At 35.5% G+C, this 22678-nt stretch overlaps 1 protein-coding gene across 3 annotated transcripts in view; it reads right to left on the reverse strand.

The window, feature by feature from the left end:
• ZFP82 (ZFP82 zinc finger protein) overlaps positions 1 to 22678 on the reverse strand; it is a 69915-nt gene that overhangs the window by 39548 nt on the left and 7689 nt on the right. Inside the window, exons 2-5 of one of the 3 annotated variants that reach the window (XM_045441122.1) lie at positions 16349 to 16419; positions 13339 to 13465; positions 12954 to 13052; positions 1659 to 2673 (exon numbers count right to left, since the gene is read on the reverse strand). In XM_045441122.1, the coding sequence (XP_045297078.1) occupies positions 1659 to 2673; positions 12954 to 13052; positions 13339 to 13465; positions 16349 to 16357 (1250 nt within the window). In that variant the 5' untranslated portion in view covers positions 16358 to 16419. Of the gene's footprint in view, positions 1 to 642; positions 2674 to 12953; positions 13053 to 13338; positions 13466 to 16348; positions 16420 to 22678 lie in introns of those variants that run through there. The other 2 variants (XM_045441120.1, XM_045441121.1) reach the window with 2 other exon arrangements.

A 22678-nucleotide genomic window follows, 5' to 3' on the forward strand; every position in this document is an offset into this window, starting at 1 on the left:
GTAGTAATAGCTACTATATCACACTAAATTTCCCCTTTTCTGTGTTTTTATAATTATGAGGCTTCTGAGAGTTCTGAGTCAATACTGTATTCATTTTTATTTTCCTAAAAAATAATTTTGTTTAGGTTTTCAAATATACCAGAAAGCACTGTATTTAACATTTTATTAACTATTTTAAGTAATCTCTACACTCAATGTGGGGCTTGAACTTACAACCTCGAGACCAAGAGTCACATGCTACACCAACTGAGCCAGCCAGGCACTCCTACAATAACATTTAAAATCATTAACTATAAGGTTTCTCTTTGTGTGTGTATTAATTTTTCAAATATAATGCTGTTTCTTTTCACACTTTTTCATTTTTCATCCATGTTGCAAATGGTTTGTCTACATTCTTGTTTTTGCATTAGGTATTGCATGATGTAGCAAAAAGGATGCTAGTCTGAATAAAGTTCTTTCCACACATTACTTTCCCCATCAACACCTAGGATAATTTCATGTTCCATAGGAAGTGATGATGGAAAATTTTCTGAATTCATTACCTGTGTCTTTCTTCGACTATATATCCTGCCTGACGTTCAGCAAGGTCTGCAGAAACTGTTTTTCAGCAAATAATACTAATGGCAATGATGAATAAAATAATGACCAACATTCAGCGAATATTTATTATATGACAGGCAGAATTCTAAGCACTTTATGCATCTTAATTTATTTGATCCTCACACAAAATTTTGAGGTAGGTATTATCATTATCCCGTTTTAGTTTCCACTGAGACAAATATGTATAAAAACGTAGAAAAATGGTCAGGAGGCATAAATACTAAACAGATAATGACTATCCTTCAGAAAGGGAAATGGATACATTTCCATACAATGGATATTTGTAATGTTTAAATCTTTTAAAAGGAAAATATGTTCATGCACTATTTCTGCAATTAAAATACATGATATAAAGATATGCCTATGGAGAATTTCCATTAGGGTACTGTGTGTAATGGCAGAAACTCTGGGAAATGTCTATCAGTAGGAATTTGATAAAATGATATCACAGCAACATACGGAAACACCACGAAGCTATGAAGGGATCTCTATTTACTGTGTGGAAAGTTGTTCGTCAATGTTTTTACAAGAAATCCGAAGTTTTGTAAATAACAAAAAGAATAAGCCATCTTTGAATAAAGAGGTCACTTATTCCAGGTATTAAAGGTATTTTACAAACTGTGATGGAAACAGGTGGACTTTATAGTCATATAAATTTAAGATGGGTTAAAATATTAAGAATATAACAAGTATAGACAAATTAGGGGGAAAAACAAAAATGTCAGGATTATATTTCATCATGAATTCTGAGGTTTAAAATAAGGTTAGAAAGGTGTCAAAAGTGCTGTGATTTTCAGTATTTGCTAGCTTGAATGATCTGATGTCAAAAGAAATATAAGCTTTTATTAAAGGACTTCCAAAATATATTCTACTCATAGGGTGTTTCTCCTACATGATTTTTCTCAGGCTGAATAAGCTGGAGTCAACAAATAAGATGTTTCTACATTATTCTATTTAAAGGGATTATTATCAAGACAAATTCTCTAATGTTGAATAATTGAACTGTAATTAGAAGCCTTCCTACAGATTTCAGACCTTCTATGGTTTATCACCAGTACAAATTTTGATGCTGAATAAGTTGTGAGCCATAATTAAATGTCTTCCCACATTCTCTATATTCATAGGGTTTCTCACCAGTATGAATTCTATGATGACTAATAAGTTGTGAACTCTGAGAATACGCTTTCCCACATATCTTACACTCATAGGGCTTCTCACCAGTATGAATTCTCTGATGTCTAGTAAGATCTGAACCAGAACGAAAAGCCTTTTCACATTCCTTACATTCATAGGGTTTCTCACCTGTATGAATTCTCTGATGTTTGATAAGTTGGGAGCTCTGACTAAAGGCATTGCCACATTCCTTACATTCATAGGGTTTCTCCCCTGTATGAATTCTTTGATGTTGAGTAAAGTTTGAGCCACTACTAAAGGCCTTCCCACATTCTTTACATTCATAGGGCTTTTCACCAGTGTGAATTCTCTGATGTCGAGTGAAGTTTGAGCCACTACTAAAGGCCTTTCCACATTCCTTACATTCGTAGGGTTTCTCACCAGTGTGAATTCTGTGATGTCGAGTAAGGTCTGAACCACAAATAAATGTTTTCCCACATTCCTTACATTCAAAGGGTTTCTTGCCAGTATGAATTTTCTGATGATGACTGAGTCTTGAGGGATGTCTAAAGGCTTTTCCACATTCCTTACATTCATAGGGCTTCTCAATGGTATGAATTATTTGATGTGTAGTAAGCTGTGAGTCATGTCTAAAGGCTTTCCTATATTCCTTAGTTCCACAGTATTTCTCTTTATTTTTGATGATTTGCTGTAATGTAAAGGATGGATGCTGACTGAATGTAGGCATGCCTTCATGGGTGAATATCAGTTGACCAAAGTGTCGCTCCTGAGAACCATGTTGTTTCTCAAACTGGCCATTACATTCCCAATCATCTCTGAAACTAGAGCACTGAAGGTCATGTCTTGTAAGTCTTTCCATTAACTCCCACTGCGCTGACTCTATTTCATAAATCTCCTTCTTCAGAAATAATTTCTTGGTCTCACATCTTGATTCCAGGACTGAAAGAAAATATGAAAGTAATCACTCATATTTTTTGTTTGGGAGAAATAAAACTTCAGTTAAAATGGGAGAATTAAACCAAACTTGAAAAAAAATAGATGAGAATAAGGACAGATCATATAGTAAGATGAGGGCAGTAAGTAAGCCAATGATTTCCAAACATTGCTATTGATCAGAATTATTTAGGGGAGCTTGCTGAACATACAGAAAACTTAGTCTTATCTCCCTTGTTACAAAATGACTCTAATCATAAATACACATATAAAACTTCAGAGCATATGCACACATACCTGTAAGAGCACCCCACAACATGAACTACAAAATAAGGGAAATGATTACCTACTTAATAGAGTTATTATCAGGATTAAATGAGTATAAGATAACATTCCCAGGGGTTGGCAAACTATGGCCTGCAGCACTGTAACAATTTTTATAAGTAAAGTTTTATTGGAACATAGCTACACTTATTTGTTTACATATTGTCTATGACTGCTTTTGAGCTACAATGGCAGAAGTGAGTAGTTGCAACAGAGACCACATCGACTATAAATTTAAGATATTTATTATCTGGCCTTTTAGGAAAATGGTTTGCCAGTTCCCAGTTAGATCTATGTTGTCCATTACAGTATCCATGAGCATATGTATCTATTTAAATTTAACATAATTAAAATTACATAAAAATTCAAATTTAATTCAATAGCACTGTAATTTCCAGTGTTCAATAGCCAATTGTGGTTAGTGTTGGAAATAACAGACATAGAACATTTCCACATCATCACTGAAAGTTTTATTAGACAGCACTGTCCTCAATTCTGTAACTGGAAACCCAGGGTCTCTTTAACAAATAAGGAAATTGAGAGTGGCAATCCAGATGGCAGGAATGAATAAATCTAGCATGAGTGGCAGACAGTGAGGATTCTTTTGTGGCTAAATATGGAATATGCTTGGAGTTTGATAAAAACACTTTTTGGCTTGGAACTCTGTGATGCTGATCTTAGGAGAAAAGAGGAAAGGACTTAAAAAGAACATAAACACTATAGTAGTGATGACCAACTGACAGGAAGAGCATTTGTAGGTTTAAAGAGAAGGTAGAGGATATAAAAGCAGTGTTCTGCTATTGAACAATCAGTTACCAGAATCAGTTGTGAATTTTTGAACACACAGCTAATTACAAGCTTTGTTTTCTTGGGCAAAGTAGTTCATTTTTCTTAGCCCTCAATTCTCTGTCTACTCTTATAATCATTGGGGGAACTGTAAATAATATATGAGAAGTATTTGGCATAAATGTTTAATATTTGAGAGATAATACAAAAGAATTTCTATATTAAAATGGGGATATTAGGCAAGTGCAGTGTTTTGAAGACCACACTATGGGAAAATCTCAAGCCAAAAAAGTGAAAAGTATTCTAGTACCATCTTTTCTCTTTCTCTCATATAATTATTCAGCAAATACTGCCTAATCTTGCTCCTAAATATATCTTAACACTCTTCCTCCTATCTTCAATATCTAATACACGTATCTCTTTGAACTATCAGGATAGTGTCTTTCTTATCTAGTTTCCCCACCTGAGGTAGGCAATCTTGAATCCATCCTTAATGGCAGTTCTCTTACAACAAAAGCCAAACTCTTGAACAAGGTATACAAAGCTCTGAATGATCTAATTGCTGCCTGCCTCTTCAGACAAATCTCAGGCTATGCTCCCTTTGGATTGCTGAGCTCCATCCACGCTGGCCCTATTTTGCAGTTCTTTGATGCTCTCAGCTTTTAGTCCCTCTTAATAGTCTTTCCAGGTACTTTTCCTTATGTCTAGTAGGTGGTTTTGTTGTTGTTGTTTACTCTTGGCCTTGGTAACTATTGCCCATTTTCCAAATCTGCACTTAAAGGTCATACTTTTTGAGGCCTTTCCTGGCTGCATGACCAAATTATACTCTCCTTGTAGTCACACTTTAAGCACTCTGTTGTCCTCAACAGGATTTTCATAATTTGTAATTATATATTGACTTAGCTTCACTTACTATCTTTTTCACTGAATAGGTGTTAAGTTCTGTGAAGGAAATGTCCATAGTCTTCATCAGTGTGTACCTAACTCTAAGCACAGTATCTGGTATATACTGGAAGATCAACAAATATTTATTAACTGACTCAATAAGCAAGTATTTAAATGTATACTCCTTAAAAAATTCCTCTAGAAGGACACACTCTTTTCAAACACAGCACAGTGAATATATGCATTTACTACTGTTCCTTCATGAAGTCCCACTAAAGTGATAGTGATGAGATTAAATGAAAGAAGAAACTCCACAAAGACAAAGAATAGGAAAGAGCAGCAACAAAATTTTTGAAGCCACCGTAGATGTAATGGTAACAAATAATTTGTTAACCATAAACACACTGAAACTCAGGTTATAGATTAGTCTTATTGTAGAATCATTATTTCTAAGAACTGCAATCAACAGGTACCTTTGAAAGCAGGGTGCAGGAGGGGCTGCAAAAAGTTAAGATTAATTGAAATCTGTACGAAACAGACGCCAGAATCTCAAACCTACCCCATACACCTGATACATACGACTCAGTAAACTTTCAGAATCTGGCAGTCAAGCTCATTTTATTGACTCCCAGAAAGAAAGTAGAGGATTCAATTCTGGAGAAAACCAGTCCAAGAGAAAATATCTGATAGGTGGTATCAGCCAACGAACTGTTCTAGGAAGATCACTCTACAGTGACTACCACCAATAAATATACACTTCTTCAGACACAAATGAGAGGTCAAGCCAGCTTTTTAAAAATATATTTTTTAATTAAAAAAAAAAAGTTTTTATTTTTAGAGAGTGTGTACAAGCAGGGCAGAGAGAGGGAGAGAGAATCCCAATTAGGCTCTGTGCTGTCAGAGTGGAGCCTGATGCACAGCTCAAGCCTATGAACTGTGTGATCATGACCTGAGAGAAAATCAAGAGTCCGATGCTTAACTGACTGAACCACCCAGGCACCCTCATATCAGCTTTTTAATACCACAGTTTTATATGGGCAGACAGCCTTAAATCACTAGTAGTTTCAGGAAAATCTTAAACATGAGAGATTAAAATGGACAAAGGAGGGGCGCCTGGGTGGCTCAGTTGGTTAAGCATCTGACTTCAGTTCGGGTCATGATCTCGTGGTTCGTGGGTTCGAGCCCCACATCGGGCTCTGTGCTGACTGCTCAGGGCCTGGAGCCTGCTTCGAGTTCTGTGTCTCCCTCTCTCTCTGCCCCTCCCCACTCACACACTGTCTCTCGCTCTCAAAAAATAAATAAAAAATTAAAAAAATAAATAAAATGGACAATGGAAAAAAAAAACAACTCAGGAAAGACAACCAATGGAGAAAAATTCAAAAGAAGAATGCTTCCAAAAATATATAATACATATCTCATAAGAGAATAATGTCAGAAAAAATGTTGAAAGAAAAATCTTTTATAAAAATTAATATGAGAATTAGAACTTAATAAATTCTCACAGAAAGTATAAGAAATAAAAAATAGAAAAAAAATAATTCTAGAGCTAAGACAAGAAATTTAAGATCTGAATTATGAGTGTTCAATCATTCAAAAAAGTTAATGAGCCCATTAAATGTGTCAGACATGGTGCCAGACACTAGAAATAAAAAGTGAACAGGGGCATTAGGGTGGCTCAGTTGGTTAAGTGTCTGACTCTTGGTTTAGGCTCAGGTCATGATCTCACTGTTCGTGGGTTCAAGCCCTGCATTGGGCTCTGCCCTGGCAGTGCAGAGCCTGCTTGGGATTCTCTTTCTCTTTCTCTTCCCCTTCCTGGCTTGAGCAAACGTGTGGGAGATCTCTCTCTCTCTCTCTCTCTCTCTCTCTCTCTCTCTCTCAAAATAAACATTAAAAAAAAAAAGCAAACATTCAAAGTTTGAAACACAGAGAATAGAGAAGACAACATAGAATAATCAAGAAAATAATACAAGAAAATTTCAGAGATTTTTGTTTCCAGAATGAAATGTCTCAGTGAGTGCCCAAATGAAAGAATAAAATCAACATCATGCTATCTCTACTTGAAATATTAGCAAATTATAAAGATAAATTCTAAAAGCTTCCAAAGAGATTAAATAGATCACATGAAATAATTAAGAACCTGAATGAGTTTTGGATTTCTGAACAACACTAGATGCTAGATTTTAAAAATCTGTGGAGCAATGCCTTCAAAACTTTGAATTTCAGTTTTTCAACCTAAAATTACATCTCCAGTCAAACTATCAGTGAAATTGAAGGGTGAACGGGAAACATTTTCAGACATATAAGGATTCAGAAAATACACTAGTTTTTAAAGATTTTATTTTTTAAAATTATCTCTACACCCAATGTGGCGCTCCAACTTACAACTCTGCGATCAAGAGTTTCATGCTCCACCGACTGAGCCAGCCAGACAGCCCCACAAAATACACTATTTATTTTTCTTGCATACTTTCCTTGGTTGCTTTTGGAAGGTGTGTGTCAGAATAATAAAGGGATAAACCAAGAAAGAGGAAGGAAAGAGATCCAACAGTCAAGACAAAGGTATCCAAGATATCCACATAGAGAATCAAAAGAAATTCAAAGGAACATGGTAAAGGGAATCAATGGGATGATAATGAAGAGAAATTCTAAAATGATAGCTATGCATGTCTCAACTGGGGCAGAACAGAGGGTTAGAGGAGAAATGTCTCTTAAAAAATAAACCAGTTACCTGATGTGTCTGAAGAGAGTTAGATTATTGAGAGATACTCAGAAAACTCAGCAATTCTCAATTAAGACAAGGATTAATTGCATAGAAAAGAACAAGTCCTAAAAGAAGTGAAATGTGACTACAGAGCTCAGAAATGAAAGCCATTTCATTGTCATGAAGCAAGCTGAATAATACTTTAAAAATTGTGATATAATTATATTTGGAGGATGAAAAAAGGTATAAACTAAATCTTCAAATTCCACAGTGAAAAGTCAATCATCATGAAAACTAGAATTCATGAAAAAAAATTCTCAGAGGGGAAAAGATAGAAAAGGTGACAAAAAAGTGGTGGGAGTCATAGGAAAGGAAAAGTATATGGGCAATAAAATAAATGTAAGATATGAGTTCTGGAAGGAGAACTTGGGGATGATGCAGAGCTAACAACAAAACTAATTTCCAGGGTTGAAGAAACCTCTGAGTAAAAAGAAGTTCCCTTCTGTGTTGAGCACAATTTATGAGGAGTTTTAACCAGATGTACCTTGGTAGAATTTCTGAGGTTAAAAAAAAAAAAAAAGAAAGAAAAAGAAAACTCCACAGAAGTAAAAATCTGATGAATCAGGTTGTATCTTACATATTTGTTTGATGTTGCCCCCAACAAATTTTCTAAAGTTTTGAATTAGTTATCAACATTGAGCTATCAGATTTAATATGAAAATCTGGATTTCTGACTTTCCTTGAAAGACATTATGTGGAAGCACTGGGCCAGAATTGGCACAGACAGCTGTCTCCTAGACTTAACTAGTGTTTACCCCTCTAACATGGTATATAAATTGTCTCATTAGCCAGTCTTCCCACCACTGTCATATCTCATAGGGACCTTCAAGCGAGTCTCAGTTGCCATCTACATTTACAGTATTGCCTTTCTTAATTTCACCTTCATTCCTGGTAGGTTTTTGCTGGATTTGTAAATCTGGGTTAACAGTTTTTTAGCACAATAAAATTTTATTCCACTTTATTCTGGCCTCCATGGTTTACAAAGAGAGAAATCCAGTCATTCAAATAATTGTTTCCCTATAAGTAATGCATTATTTTTCTGTGGTTCTTTCATTACCTTTTTGGTCATCCATTTGCAGCGATTTGATTATGATGTGTCTGGGTATGGATTTCTTTGTGTTTATCTTGTTTGGGGTGGCTGAGCCTTTTGAACTGATATATCTTTCACCAAATTTGGTAAGCCATCATTTCTTCAAATACTTTTTCCAGTTCTGAACTTTCTCCTTCTGGGACTTCAAGGACATGAATGTTAAAACTCTGTTGTCTCACATGTCCCTGAAGCTATAGATTCTTTTTAAGTTTTTGATCTTTATTCTGGTATTTATGTGAACTAGTTTGGCTCATCTTTAAGTTCACCAATTTTTCTCTGTTATTTCCATTCTATTGAGCTTATGCAGTAGTTTTAAAACTTTTGGCCACTATATTTTCTAGTTCTAAAATTTCCATTTCTTTTATACCTTCTGTATTTTAATTGGAATTTTTGCTATGTAGTTTATGGATTCTGTATATATATTTTATATATTACCTCCTTATCAGATATATGATTTGCATACATTTTCTCCCATTCTGTAGGTTTTTTCATTTTGTTGACCATTTCCTTTGCTGTGCAGATTTTGAGTTTGATGTAGTCCCACTCATTTATTTTTGCTTTTGCTGTCTTTATTTTGTTGTCAAATCCAAAAAATTGCCAAGGATCTAAGAGCTTACTGCCTACATTTTCTTCTAGGAATTTTGTGGTTTCAAGTCTTATTTATGTTCAGGTCCTTAATCCATTTTGGGCTGATTTTTGTATATGATGTAAGATAGTGGTCCAGTTTCATTCTTTCGTATGTGGCTGTCCAGTTTTCCCAAAACCATTTATTGAAGAGACTGTCCTTTCCCCACTGTATATTCTTGGATTCGTTGTTAAAAATTAATTAACCATACATGTGTGGGTTTAATTCTGGGCTCTCTATTTTGTTCCATTGATTGATGCATCCGTTTTTATGCTGTTTTGATTTTGATACCTTTTAATATAGTTTGAAATCAGGAAGTGTGATGCTTCCAAGACTGTTTTGGCTATTTGCGTCTTTCATGGTTCTAGACAATTTTATGATTGTTCTATTTCTATAAAAGGCACCACTGGAATTTTGATAGGGATTGCATTGAATCTGTAACTTGCTTTGGGTAGTGTCTATTTAGTTGTGTTTTTTCCATTTCTTTCATCAATGTCTTCTAGTTTTCAGTGTACAGGTCTTTCACCTCATTGGCTAAATTTATTCCTAGGTATTTTATTCTTTTTGATGCAATTGTAAAAGGGATTTTCTCAATTTCTCTTCTGAATGTTCATTGTTAGTGTATAGAAATGCAATCGTTTATTTATTTATTTATTTATTTATTTATTTATTTATTTAGAGCTAGAGCTCGCAAGTGGGACAGGGGCAGAGAGAGAGTAAGATAATTCCAACCGGGCCCCGTGCTGTCAGCCCAGAGTCCAACGTGTGGCTCAATTCCACGAATTGTGAGATCATGACCTGAGCCAAAATCCAGAATCAGATGCTTAACAGACTGAGACACTCAGGTGTCTCTGCAACTGATTTTTATATATTGATTTTGTATCCTGGACCTTCACTGAATTCATTTATTAATTTTAATAGTTTTTAGTGGAGTCTTTAAAGTTTTGTATATATAATATCATGTCATCTGCAAACATAGATGGTTTTATTTCTTCCTTTCTAATTTAGATGCCTTTTCTTTCTTTTTCTTGTCTAATTATTCTAAGGCTTCTAGTACTGTTTAATAAGTGGTGAGAGTAGGCATCCTTGTCTTATTCTTGATCTTAGAAGAAAAGCTTTCAGTTGAGTATGTTAGCTGTAGGCTTACATATATGGACTTTATTACGCTGAGGTATATTCCCCTATATACCCACTTTGTTGAGAGTTTTATTCATGGATGGATGTTGAAAAAGACATTTTTAATGAAACTTTACTTAATGTAAATTTTTTAATTCATATGGAAGACAAAGTAAAACCAAGCGCTTCTGAAGGAAAGGGTGGAGAGTTCTCTCACCAGAGATCAGGACTTTTTATAAAAGTAAGAGCAATTAGGGGCACCTGGGCGGCTCAGTCGGTTAAGCGCCCAACTTTGGCTGAGGTCATGATCTTGTGGTTTGTGAGTTCGAGCCCTGCGTTGGGCTCTGTGCTGACAGCTCAGAGCCTGGAGCCTGCTTCAGATTCTGTGTCTCCCTCTCTCTCTGAACCTCCCCTGCTCACAGTGTTTCTGTCTCTCAAAAATAAATAAACATTAAAAAAAAAAAAGGCAAGGCATAAAATAATACATATTATAGTATGATTACATGTCTATAAAATTCACACCCAGCTAAAACTAAACTATATATTGCGGATGGCACTCTTAGTAAAACTATGAAAGGACACAAAGATCTTGTGGACACAAAGAGATCTGTGCTGGTAGTGTTGTAGTTTTTTACCTGGGTAATGGTTACATGAAAGTTCATTTCATAACTGTTTAAATGTCCACCTGCAGCTTGTTACATTATTTTTAATAATTTCCAATAAAAAGAATGACAATATATTAACTTCTGCTAGGCATATCTATCTCCGTAGGCATAAGTAGACAGACAGATACAAGAAAAAGAAGCTGACATACAAACTAACATAAATCAGAACTTGTTATTGAACAGGCAGATAAAACAAAGATGAAGTAAGCTAAATGATGAAAGGGTGCTAAATTGTGTGTGTGCGTGCGTGTAGGGGGGAAGGAGGTTAATGGATTTGGACTCTTAATTTATACTTTATTGAAAAAGGAACTAAAAATGGATTTAAATGGTATAAAACAAATCGCAGAAAACTAAAAAACAACAAAAATTTATAAAATTCATCACAATAATCATTTAAGGAGCTGACTACAAACACATTACAACATACACATTAAAGACACCAATGCAAATTAAAATTAAAAAGTAAAAGCACCTTCTAGAAATGGGTACATAGATATTCTTATTACATAAAGTCCATAAAATTTGAAAAAATAAGGATAGTAGTAGGTAAAAAGGGCAAAATTTAGTAGTGAACAAGTTAAAGAGCACCATTAAGATGAAAATGTCCACTCTCACTAGTACTCACTATAATGACATGAAAACAATCCAGTATACCAAGAAATTGTAAAATTTATTAGAGATGATAATGGCATTAAAATTGTGTAAGGGAAAAAAATGTCCATATTTTTTACAACTACAAATTGAGATTATGCAAAGGTGAAATGACGTCAAATCTCCGGTTTATTTGAAAATACTTGACCAACCAGGATAAGATAAAGCACTGGCCTCCTGGCTCCTGCTCCCTGAACACAGCCAATGCACACCTGCTTCAGGGCCCTGGAATGTTTGGCTTCCACCCTCTGTAATGTTCTTCCTTCCACTAACCACATACAATGATTTACTGTTGTACTTCTTCACGTTTCTGTCCAAATGTCACTTAACTGGAAAAGTTAGTCTTACCCCATCATATAAGATAGTATCCTCTACGCTCTTCCTCTACTTTGTTTTTCTTATTAGCACTGTTACATGACCTATATATTCATTTATTTTTATATCTCTCTCAGCACTAGAAGGTAAGCTCCAGGGATAGAGATTTTGCATGTTCTGTTCACTGCTGTAATATCAGTGTTAAGAATAGTGCTGGGCATACAACAGGTCCTCAATAAACATATACTGAATGAATCAATGTGCTGTCCTGTTTTAACTCGTTCATATCAAGTTTTGTTTATCTTTGCTAGCTTTAAGTTCTCAATGGAGGTACAGAGCCTTTATTTCCAACATTCTATCTAAAGTTAACGACATGCACACTCATGTATCTATGTGGATATAGTATCTGTGTGGATCAACTTCTCTTCTATATCCTTAGCCCTCATTTTTTCTGAGCTCCCTATTTTAACCTCTTTTATGATGGTTCTACTTTATAGAAGCTATATATATAGGTGTGTTCTAGTACTCCTATTAAGCTCTAAATTCTGAAATTGCTTATTCCTTTTTTTAATCTCTGCAGTACCTCTGAGAGTACCTCACACATTCAAAAATCAGTAAATGTTTGTTCTAAGTATGAATGAATCAATGACTGTATGAGTACTTCATCTAAAACATCCTAAAGAAAATAAGCCTTTGGCAATGTAAAAAAAAAAAAAAAAAAAATGACAGGAGACAGTGATGCTTCTTTAAGACTAAATACAAAAGAGGATGAGAAAGTGATAAGAAATTAGATCCAAAATATGGATAGAAAGGAATATCATTAGAGAGCGTAGAGGAGGGCACTGGCTGGTTAGAATTGGGCAATTACAAGAGGAAATGGAAAGAAGTATAAGCGAAGAAAAGCAGGTAGAGTGTGTTAAGTAAGAGGAAAAGGTAAGGTCATTTGAAAGTTCATGCTGAAAGGCTTACTTTTGTACAATAGGCCTAAGGGGAGATTCCCAGAGAGCACCTCAAAGGTGCAGTCTCTCCAATGACCAACTGAGTAATTACCTGACGAGCTTCACTTACCTGGCCACTGGTCTCTTGTTAGTTCTCTGTCAACCAACCAGGGCTCCTTCCCCTGCTCCAAAAAGGAGATCACATCTGGTTTAGAAACAGAATGTCCTGCTTATAAAAGAAGTAAGGAGGTAAGTTTATGATGAGAATATACCAGTATTCAAATTCAGTCCCTTCATTAAGAAAAGATCAAAGAAAGGTAGATCAGATTTATGAAACAACATAGGACTTGAAACTCCCCCATATCTCAGTGTAGCTTCTTTGTTCTAACACTACAATATTAAAAACATTCTTCTAAGAACAGGATGTAGAAATACCTACTTGAAAGGCAGGTATTTCACATGGGAGAAAACAGAGCTTCTGACGGCAGAATCTGATTATGGACAGACGTCCTTACCCATTGAAACCAGGTGGCTGTAATTCTCCAACATCACATCTCTGTATAAATCTTTCTGATCATCATTCAGGCATTCCCACTCCTCCTGAGAGAAGTCTATGGACACATCACTGAACATCACTGATTCCTGGAACAACAACCATGTATATGACTTGATTAATAAAAAGAAATGTTTTATATTTTTGTTTTTGTTTTGTTTTTGGTGAAGGAAAGAGAGAAGAAAAGAATAAAGGGAGAAGTGAAAAATAGCAAGCATATAGAGTGGGGCTGGATGTTTCGGACGCAAGTGGAGGACCGTAAACAAATAAGCAGGACTGAATCTTGTGTTTCCATGTTTATTCTGTTTCCCCCAGACAAAATTAGGAAGGTACAAAATCCAGCTAAGAGGGGCATCCCAATTAAGTGAAATAGTATATACAAATGGCTAGCATAATCCTTGCCATTCAGTACATATAAGCTTTTTTTCTCTACTTGCCCTACAGTAAGTCACCAACACATGTGAGCCTCTTTCTTTCTCTTCTTTTCCCAAGTAGCTAAGAGTAAAATTTCAGAATAAGGGATAAAGAGAAGACATTAAAACCATCCAGAGGAGAGCAGATCATATAAAAGACATCAAGAATCAGAGAGGCAATGAGGTTCTCAAGAACACTACTAAAAACAAGAAATGGTAAGAATAATTCTTCAATATGCTGATAGAGAAAAGAAATTCTCACCTACATTCCATAACTAAACTATCATTCTGTTGTGAGGGTTGAAAAAAGACATTTCTAGACATAAAAGGACCTCATAATTTCTTAGGAAAGTACCAGAAGATGTGCTCCACCAAAAAGAAGGAAGTAAACCAGAAGAGAACAAGACGTAGTATTCAAGAAATCTGTGAATTAACACAGGAGAACAGTGAAGGAAAATCTCAGGAAAACCACAAAAATGGAAGCCTTGGGAAAACTATGCAGTACTCTAGAGAGTAACAGGACCAGGTGGGAGCAGGGTGAAAAAGGGAATGGAGATGGCAGTCTCTGTACTCAAAACGAATTAATGTGTTTGATCAGATGGAAAAAATGGACAATGAAGGAAATGGGGGAAAAAAAAGCAATTAACCGCAGGAAAAATGAAAGGCTGTAATAGAATGGAGCTATGAGCTGGCTCATCAGTAAGCAATATTTGCAGTCATAATATTGTGTACACTACTAATTTGACAAAAAAAATTGTAATATGATTAATAACTATCAGAGGAAATGAAGGGTGCGATACAAGAATATACAATGTCCCTTCCACTTTGTAGTAAGTCAAGAGAGTAAAATTGATTCATCAAAAGATAGCAATTAAACCATATTCAAGACAGTTGAAGGCAATCACCTTTTGGGAGTGGGTGATGGGGCAAGATTAGAATAGCACTACTTTACTTGCAAAATGTGTAAAATGACTTTAAAAAATATTTTATCTTAGAAAATTAAATTTGCATAAAATTCAAGACTGATCCTTTCTCATGTCACACTATTATATAGTAAGAGTTAATTCCTTGTTACAACAATTTATTTTTTAAGAAAAAAAATGTTTTTTAATTTATTTAGGCAATCTCCATACTCAACATGGGGCTTGAACTCAACCCCAAGATCAAGAGCTCCTCTGACTAAGCCAGCCAGGTGCACCTTAATAAATTCTTTTCATTAGCATATTTTTTTCACTGAATACTATTCTATCACATGGATATAAAACAAGTTTTCTTTTGTTTTCAGATATTGATGTTAAAGTAATTTTTAAATCCCTAATACTGGCCCAATTTTACTTATAACTACCCATTGCTCAACAGTGAATTCCCTTTGTTCCTGAGATATAGGAAGGTGACGGAAAATGATCCAAATTCACACAATGGCATTACTGAAGTCTATTTATTATGGATGATCTGTTAAGATATAGGTGTCAGAGCTTTGTACTAACTATGAGTCATACCCCCAAACCTGAAAGGCTCATACACCAGGAGATCTTCCATGTGCTAAGAATGATATCAATCAAAACCATTCCACATATTTTCTTCTTGGAAACCCTAGGTCTGTGATGATCAGGCCTTTTCCCTATGAGGTGCCCCTAATTATTTATCTCCATCTCATCAAATCACTGTCCAAGCAAATTAGATTCATTAACAAATGGGGAACACATTTCTATTCTTTTTGGCAGAAGTCTAAGAAGATCTGAAGGACTTACTAAATGAATTTGTAAACGTTGCTTAAAAGAAGAGGGAACTGGGAAGGACACTGGGTTTTTATGAAGAAATGAGGGTCAGGTTCCTGAATGGACCATGTAAAAGTTTTTTTTTTGGAGCCTGGCCTCAATCAGACCATTTTTACGTTATGTAATTAACAATCTCTTTGTGAGAACAAACAAGGATTCTTGATGGAATCCATAAGAATTTTCTGAAGGATTTATAATCTAAGACCTCTTCACAGAAACTTGTTAACCAACAACTTGGCTGGCCCTTAACCATTACCCGTAATTTGAGAGTGTAAAAATCTTTAACCAGACCTTGTTTCTTTTTTCCAACAATGGTTATAGAACCAATTCTTTTTTCTATAAATATCTCCACCAAGAGAGAAATTTTTGAATTCACTTATTGAAGATCTTTCTCTTTAGAGCAAGATTAAGAGAACTTTAGCACAGCTTTTAACTAAACTGTCTGAAAAAGTTTTTGGTTTTTTTTTTTTCAACGTTTATTTATTTTTGGGACAGAGAGAGACAGAGCATGAACGGGGGAGGGGCAGAGAGAGAGGGAGACACAGAATTGGAAACAGGCTCCAGGCTCTGAGCCATCAGCCCAGAGCCTGACGCGGGGCTCGAACTCCCGGACCGCGAGATCGTGACCTGGCTGAAGTCGGACGCTTAACTGACTGTGCCACCCAGGCGCCCCTTTGGTTTTTTTTTTAAACATCAAAAATATCATGATGAAGAAGGCAAATGTTTACATGTACTAGGGGTAAAAATAACTCTCTTTGAGCAAAAGGAAAGAGCATCTCACCTGAGCCATGGCTTTGGTATTTGCAGAAAAAGATCAGTCTTCCTCTGGGATCCTTTTGGAAAAGGGCAGAACTGGGGAAGGCAAAAGAAGCTACATAAGATCCCACTTGGTGCATAGCTCCCAGATGATCATTTCCCTCTGTTCACCCCACACAAATACAAATAAAAAAGGGGTATCAGTGAGAAAAATGGGCAAATCTTTCATTATTCCCTACTCCAGAGACCTCAGGCTTTAAAGTAGGATAGATTTCAGCAATCTAATATGGGTTTGGAGAATATAGTATACATATATACACATCTACACACAAAGATATAATTTTTTTACACAACTGATTGCATATTATATACACTGTTATACACATTTCTATTTTTACTTAATGTATCTTTAAAAAAAATTTTTTTTAACGTTTATTTATTTTTGAGACAGAGCATGAACGGGGGAGGGTCAGAAAGAGAAGGAGACACAGAATCTGAAGCAGGCTCCATCCAGGCTCTGAGCTGTCAGCACAGAGCCTGACGCGGGGCGAAGCAGGCTCCATCCAGGCTCTGAGCTGTCAGCACAGAGCCTGACGCGGGGCACGAACTCACGGACCACGAGATCATGACCTGCAGATGCTAAACGCTTAACCGCTTAACCGACTGAGCCACCCAGGCGCCCCTTTACATAATGTATCTTGAACTGGAACGTAACTTGTACCCACAGAGCTGAAATTCCCTTAGCTACATTGTATTTCATTAAACGGATACACTTTTATTTAACCAATCTGCGGCCCATGACCCTTTGGGGCTGTTTCTTGTCTTCTACTATTACAAACAATGCTGTAATAAATATCCTTGTAGAGGTGCCTAGGTGGCTCAGTCAGTTTAATGTCTGACTCTTGATTTTGGCTCAGGTCATGATTTGATGGCTCCTGAGTTCCAGCTCCAAGTCTGGCTCTGCACTGATAGTGCAGAGCCTGCTTGGGATTCTCTCTCTCCCTCCCTCTCTCTCTGCCCCTCCCCTGCTTGTGCACACACACTCACTCTCTCTCTCTCAAGATAAACTTAAAAAAAATCCTTGCATATATATCATTTTACCTTTATACGAATTCCAAATAACTCCTAAAAGTTGATCATATACATTTTAGTTTGGATATACATTTGTCTAAACAGTTTTTAATGATCCTGTTTTGTACAATCAAATCCTGTGTCCTGACCAAGAAATAACTGGTTTGATGAACCAGATCCTCTAATCTTGCACAGTTTGAGACAATTTTTTGGATTAATGAATCTTAAGAAAACTGAAACCCAGGAAAGCGAACACAGCAATATTACAAAAACTTTAGGAAGATGATTAATTCACGTAACAATGGGAAGAAATTAAAAAGTATAGAAATAATGTAGAAATGGACTAAATCCATATCACTGATGCTTTAGAATAGCTTTTAACTGTAAGTGTAGTAATAAAATTTGTAATAATTGTATACATGATATGTGCTTAAGATGTTTAAAATGACCCAAAGAACATTATACTAAAATACTAATAGATGTCTAAATTGTTTAAGAGGAGTAACTTAATTTGAGATCGATGTTGAAATGTTTCATAAAATATGTTCTTTTTGTTTATTAGATACAGGAATATAATAAACTGAGCATTATAAAGGGCAGTGAACATACCTATGTACAAAACTCCTTGATGATTAAACAATTTATCAATAACTGTATGTAAAAGTGACCACCCAGGACAAAGAACCTTGTTATCAATTATTTAATGGATACATCTACCCCTAGCACTTATTGCATTCCACTAAGGGTATGTGTGTGTGTATATATATATATATATATATATATATATATATATATTTTTTTTTTTTTTTTTTTTTTTTCAGGAAATGAAAACCAAGGTAATCCACAAATGTCTCTTCTTTAAAACCTGAAAGCACTCCTTTAATATTTTTATTATTATTACTATTTATTAAGCTCTTAGTTTGTTTTTCAAATCGACCAACATAATCTATTATGTGCCAGGCACTGTGCTATATACTAAAGAATCAACAATAATCCGGAAAGACTTGGAAACAACTCCTTCTCCCATACTTCTCACTTTAAAGTCCCCTTTTCTGGTCTCTCCTAACTGGTCTTTCCTTGGTTAAAGGGACAATCTCAAGTGCTGCACCTTCCAAGTCAAATGAGCAAGGAACCCCCCCCCCCCCCGCCGCCTTTTTTTAATTTTAGAGACAGAGTACACACACAAGCAGGGGAGAGGGGCAGAGGGAGAAAGAATCTTAAGTGGGGTCCACACTCAGCATGAGCGGAGTCCAACACTGGGCTCAATTCCATAACCCTGGGATTATGACCTGAGCCACAATCAAGAGTTGGACCTTCAACTGACTGAGCCACCCAGGTGACGTGGTCAGGAAACATTCTTATTTCAATAGCTCCATATTATGTCTGTTACATTCCCAACCCTCTTCATCTTTGCTCCTAGAGTATATCATCTCCAGCTGAATTCTTGCATCTGGGGAATCTGCCCTTTCCTTCTTCTTTTATTTTTTTTTAAGTTTATTTATTTTTGAGAGAGAGAGAGAGAGAGAGAGAGAGAGAACATGAGCACAAGCACAGGAGAGACAGAGAGGAGAGACAGAATCCCAAGCAGGCTCCACGCTATCAGCGCAGATCCCAGTGTGGGGCTCGAACTCACCAACTGTGAGATCATGACCTGAGCTGAAACCAAGAGTTGGACACTCAACCAACTGTGCCACCTAGGTGCCCCTGACCCTTCCTTTTAAAACCAATAATCTCTGTGGCCAAGACTGTAGTATGTTTACAAAATGACCACATGTTGGGTATGGAGCACCGCCAAAAGATACCATTACAGACAAGAGAGCCCTCTGAAATCTACTAAATAAAATTTTTGAGAATTTTGCACTCTTCTAAATAAGCAGTCTTTTAATAAAAATATGTTTTAAATTATTTCCAACATTATCCTGAAAATTTCTTGTATAGTAAGAATTGTATTTGTTAGTAAAAGAGACCTGAAAAGCACTTTAATTTTTCTGATATAACGAGAAGGCTAGATGTAGGTAGTGGTTGCCCTTGGCCTCCATGGTTGTTTTTGACACAATATCTATCATCCAATTAAAAAATGCTAGATAGGGGTGCCTGGGTGGCTCAGTCGGTTAAGCGTCCGACTTCGGCTCAGGTCATGATCTCACGGTCTGTGAGTTCGAGCCCCACGTCGGGCTCTGTGCTGACAGCTCAGAGCCTGGAGCCTGCTTCAGATTCTGTGTGTCTCTCTCTCTCTGACCCTCCCCCATTCATGCTCTGTCTCTCTCTGTCTCAAAAATAAATAAACATTTAAAAAAATTAAAAAAAATTAAAAATGCTAGATATGCTCAGAGATAAAGCCAGAAAACAGAACCATGGACAATTCAGATATTAGAGTTGGCAAACAATTTAAAATAGCTTTAAAATAGTTTTAAAATGTTAAAAACAACCAAAATATAAGGAAATGGGTAAGATAAAGAAATTAAACAGAACTGAAATCTGTAAAAAAGAACCAAATAGACAACCTACATCAGTAAATGAGGAAATTAAGAAATTAGGGCACCTGGCTGGCTTAGGCACAAGAACACATGATTCTTGATCTCAGGGCCGTGACTTTGAGCCCCACATTGGATATAGAGATTACCAAATAAATAAATAAACTAAGAAGAAAGGAAGGAAGGAAGGAAGGAAGGAAGGAAGGAAGGAAGGAAGGAAGGAAGGAAGGAAGGAAGGAAATTAAGAGAATTACTGAACTCAGAGGCACCTGGGTGGCTAAGTCAGTTAAGTGTCCAACTTCAGCTCAGGTCATGATCTCGTGGTTAGTGGGTTGAAGTCCCACATCGGGCTTCACGCTGACTGCAGGGAGCCTGCTTCAGATTCTGTATCCCTCTCTCTCTGCCCCCTCCCCCGCTCTCCAAAACAAATAAACATTAAAAAAAATTAAAAAGAAAAAAGAATTAATGAACTGCAAGACAAGTCAAAAACAAACAAACAAAAAAATCCACATGAAGTAGAAAAAAAGAACAGAAAGAACAGAAGTGAGTATAAGACAAAAGGGACACAGTCCAAAGATTTACCATATATGTAAGTGGAGTGTCTGAGGAATAAAAGAGATTGGAGAGTAATAATTGTCTGAACTGATTAACTGATTAAAAGCCTCAACAAGAGTTTCAAGCTCAGCAAACCTGAAGAATAATAAATAAAAAGGAAAACACAGAAAACAAAAAGCAGAACCACAACCCGAGAAAAAAGTTTTGAAAGTACCCAGAAGAAAAAATGTTACCAATACCACTGATGAAAATGAGAGGGATAACACAAATGAACAAAATCAAGAATGAAAACGTGAACATCATTATAGATGTCACAGACATTAAAAACATAATAACACTAATAACTTCATGCTCTTAAATTTGAAAGCTTAGATGAAACAAATTCTTTTAAAAACATGCCAAAATGGACAAAACAGACAAAAAAACCTGAAACATCTGAAGAGGTAAATTGATTCCACAGTTTAAAATCTTCCTATCAAGAAAAGTTCAGGCCCAGATAGCTTCACCAGTGAATTCTTCCAAATTTAAGGAAAACCTTTAATCTTACACATAGTGAATAGAAAAACACAGGGAATTCTTCTTAATTCATTTTATGAGGCTAATATGAGACTGATATCAAAACAAAGACATAAAATGAAAATTATGGGCCAATATTTCTCATGAACATACATGCAGAAGTTCATTAGCAGATCTAACCCAGTGAAATTGTTAAAAAGTTTAATACTTTATGGGCAAGTAAGATTTATTTCAGGAATGATAGGTTGGTTCAAGGTATGAAACTTAAGATAATTTACCACATTGATAATAATAGTAAAAAAAATCCTCTCAAAAGACACAGAAAATGCAATTGCTAAATTCAGCCCCCATTAATGTAAAAATCTTAGCGAATGAGAACTTCCAACTTGATAAATAGCATCTACAGTAGGTGTTCTGTAGATGCTAGATACAAGGACAATATACAAAAAAAAAAAAAAAATTGTACTTCTAGCAATAAACAACTGGAAAAAAAAATTAAATACCACTGACAATGTCAAATACCCAGGCACAAATATAATAAAAGATGTGCATTGAAAACTACAACAAATCATTGAGAGAAATTAAAGACCTTAACAAATGTAGACATATACTATATTTATTAATTGGAAGATTCAATATTGATAGGATGTCAATTCTCCCCAAATTAACATATAGATTCACAAACAAAACCCCAGCAAGGATTTTTTATTTTTGGTGAGAATTAACAAGTTGATTCTGACATCCAAGGGACTTACAACAGCCAAGACAATCTTAAAAAAGAAAAGAAACAAGGTTGGAGAACTAATACTATAGATGTCAAGACAGTGGCATTGATAAAAAATAAAATAAAATAAAATAAAATAAAATAAAATAAAATAAAATAAAATAAAACAAAACAGAATTACAGTCCAGAAAGAGGATGACAGTATATATCACCTGATTTATGATAAAAGCTTCTAGCATTTCAGATGTGCAAAGATGGTGTTTTCAATAAATACCATACACAAAAACTAATTCAAGATGGACAACAGACTTAAATATGAATGCTAAATCTATAAGAAAACATAGAATATCTGCAGGAACTTGGAAATATAAAGATTTCTTTTCAAGATATGAAAAAAGCACTAATCATAAAAAACAAAGGGCTAAAAACCTGCTAGGAAAATGGGAGAAGACATATACATAGGCATAAGAAAGTACTCAAAAATGATGCCATGTTGAAAGGACACAGGAGCTAACTTGGAGTTCCTAATGGCCAAATCTGGGACAATTTGAGCAACAAATTATATAACAATAATAATGGATTAAAACTCATAGAACAAAATAAGTATCCATTAGTTAATAAACAAGTAATTGAATAAACACATTAGGAATAATGGACAGCTTTTTACAGAATTTAATAAATATAGAAGGAATGATGGAAAGAGACAAACACCACTAGGCATACACCACAGTAATAGTTGTTACAGACAAGAATTATCAATGGGTGAAAGTATGATGAGAACAGTATTTTTTTAAGTTTACTTATTTAAGCAATCTCTACCCCTAACATGAGGCTCAAACACATGACCCTGAATCCAGAGTCACATGGTCTTATGACTGAGCCAGCCAGGCACCCCCATGAGAACAGTAGTTTTGCATAGTCTCTAAAGCATCTCCCCACAAGATACTTATTAACTAAAAAGAGAAAAATAGTTTTACAAGGAAGAAACCTGGCAGATACCATCTCAACCAAGTGA

The sequence above is a fragment of the Leopardus geoffroyi genome, chromosome E2, assembly GCF_018350155.1.
Source record: "Leopardus geoffroyi isolate Oge1 chromosome E2, O.geoffroyi_Oge1_pat1.0, whole genome shotgun sequence".
NCBI lineage: Eukaryota > Metazoa > Chordata > Mammalia > Carnivora > Felidae > Leopardus > Leopardus geoffroyi.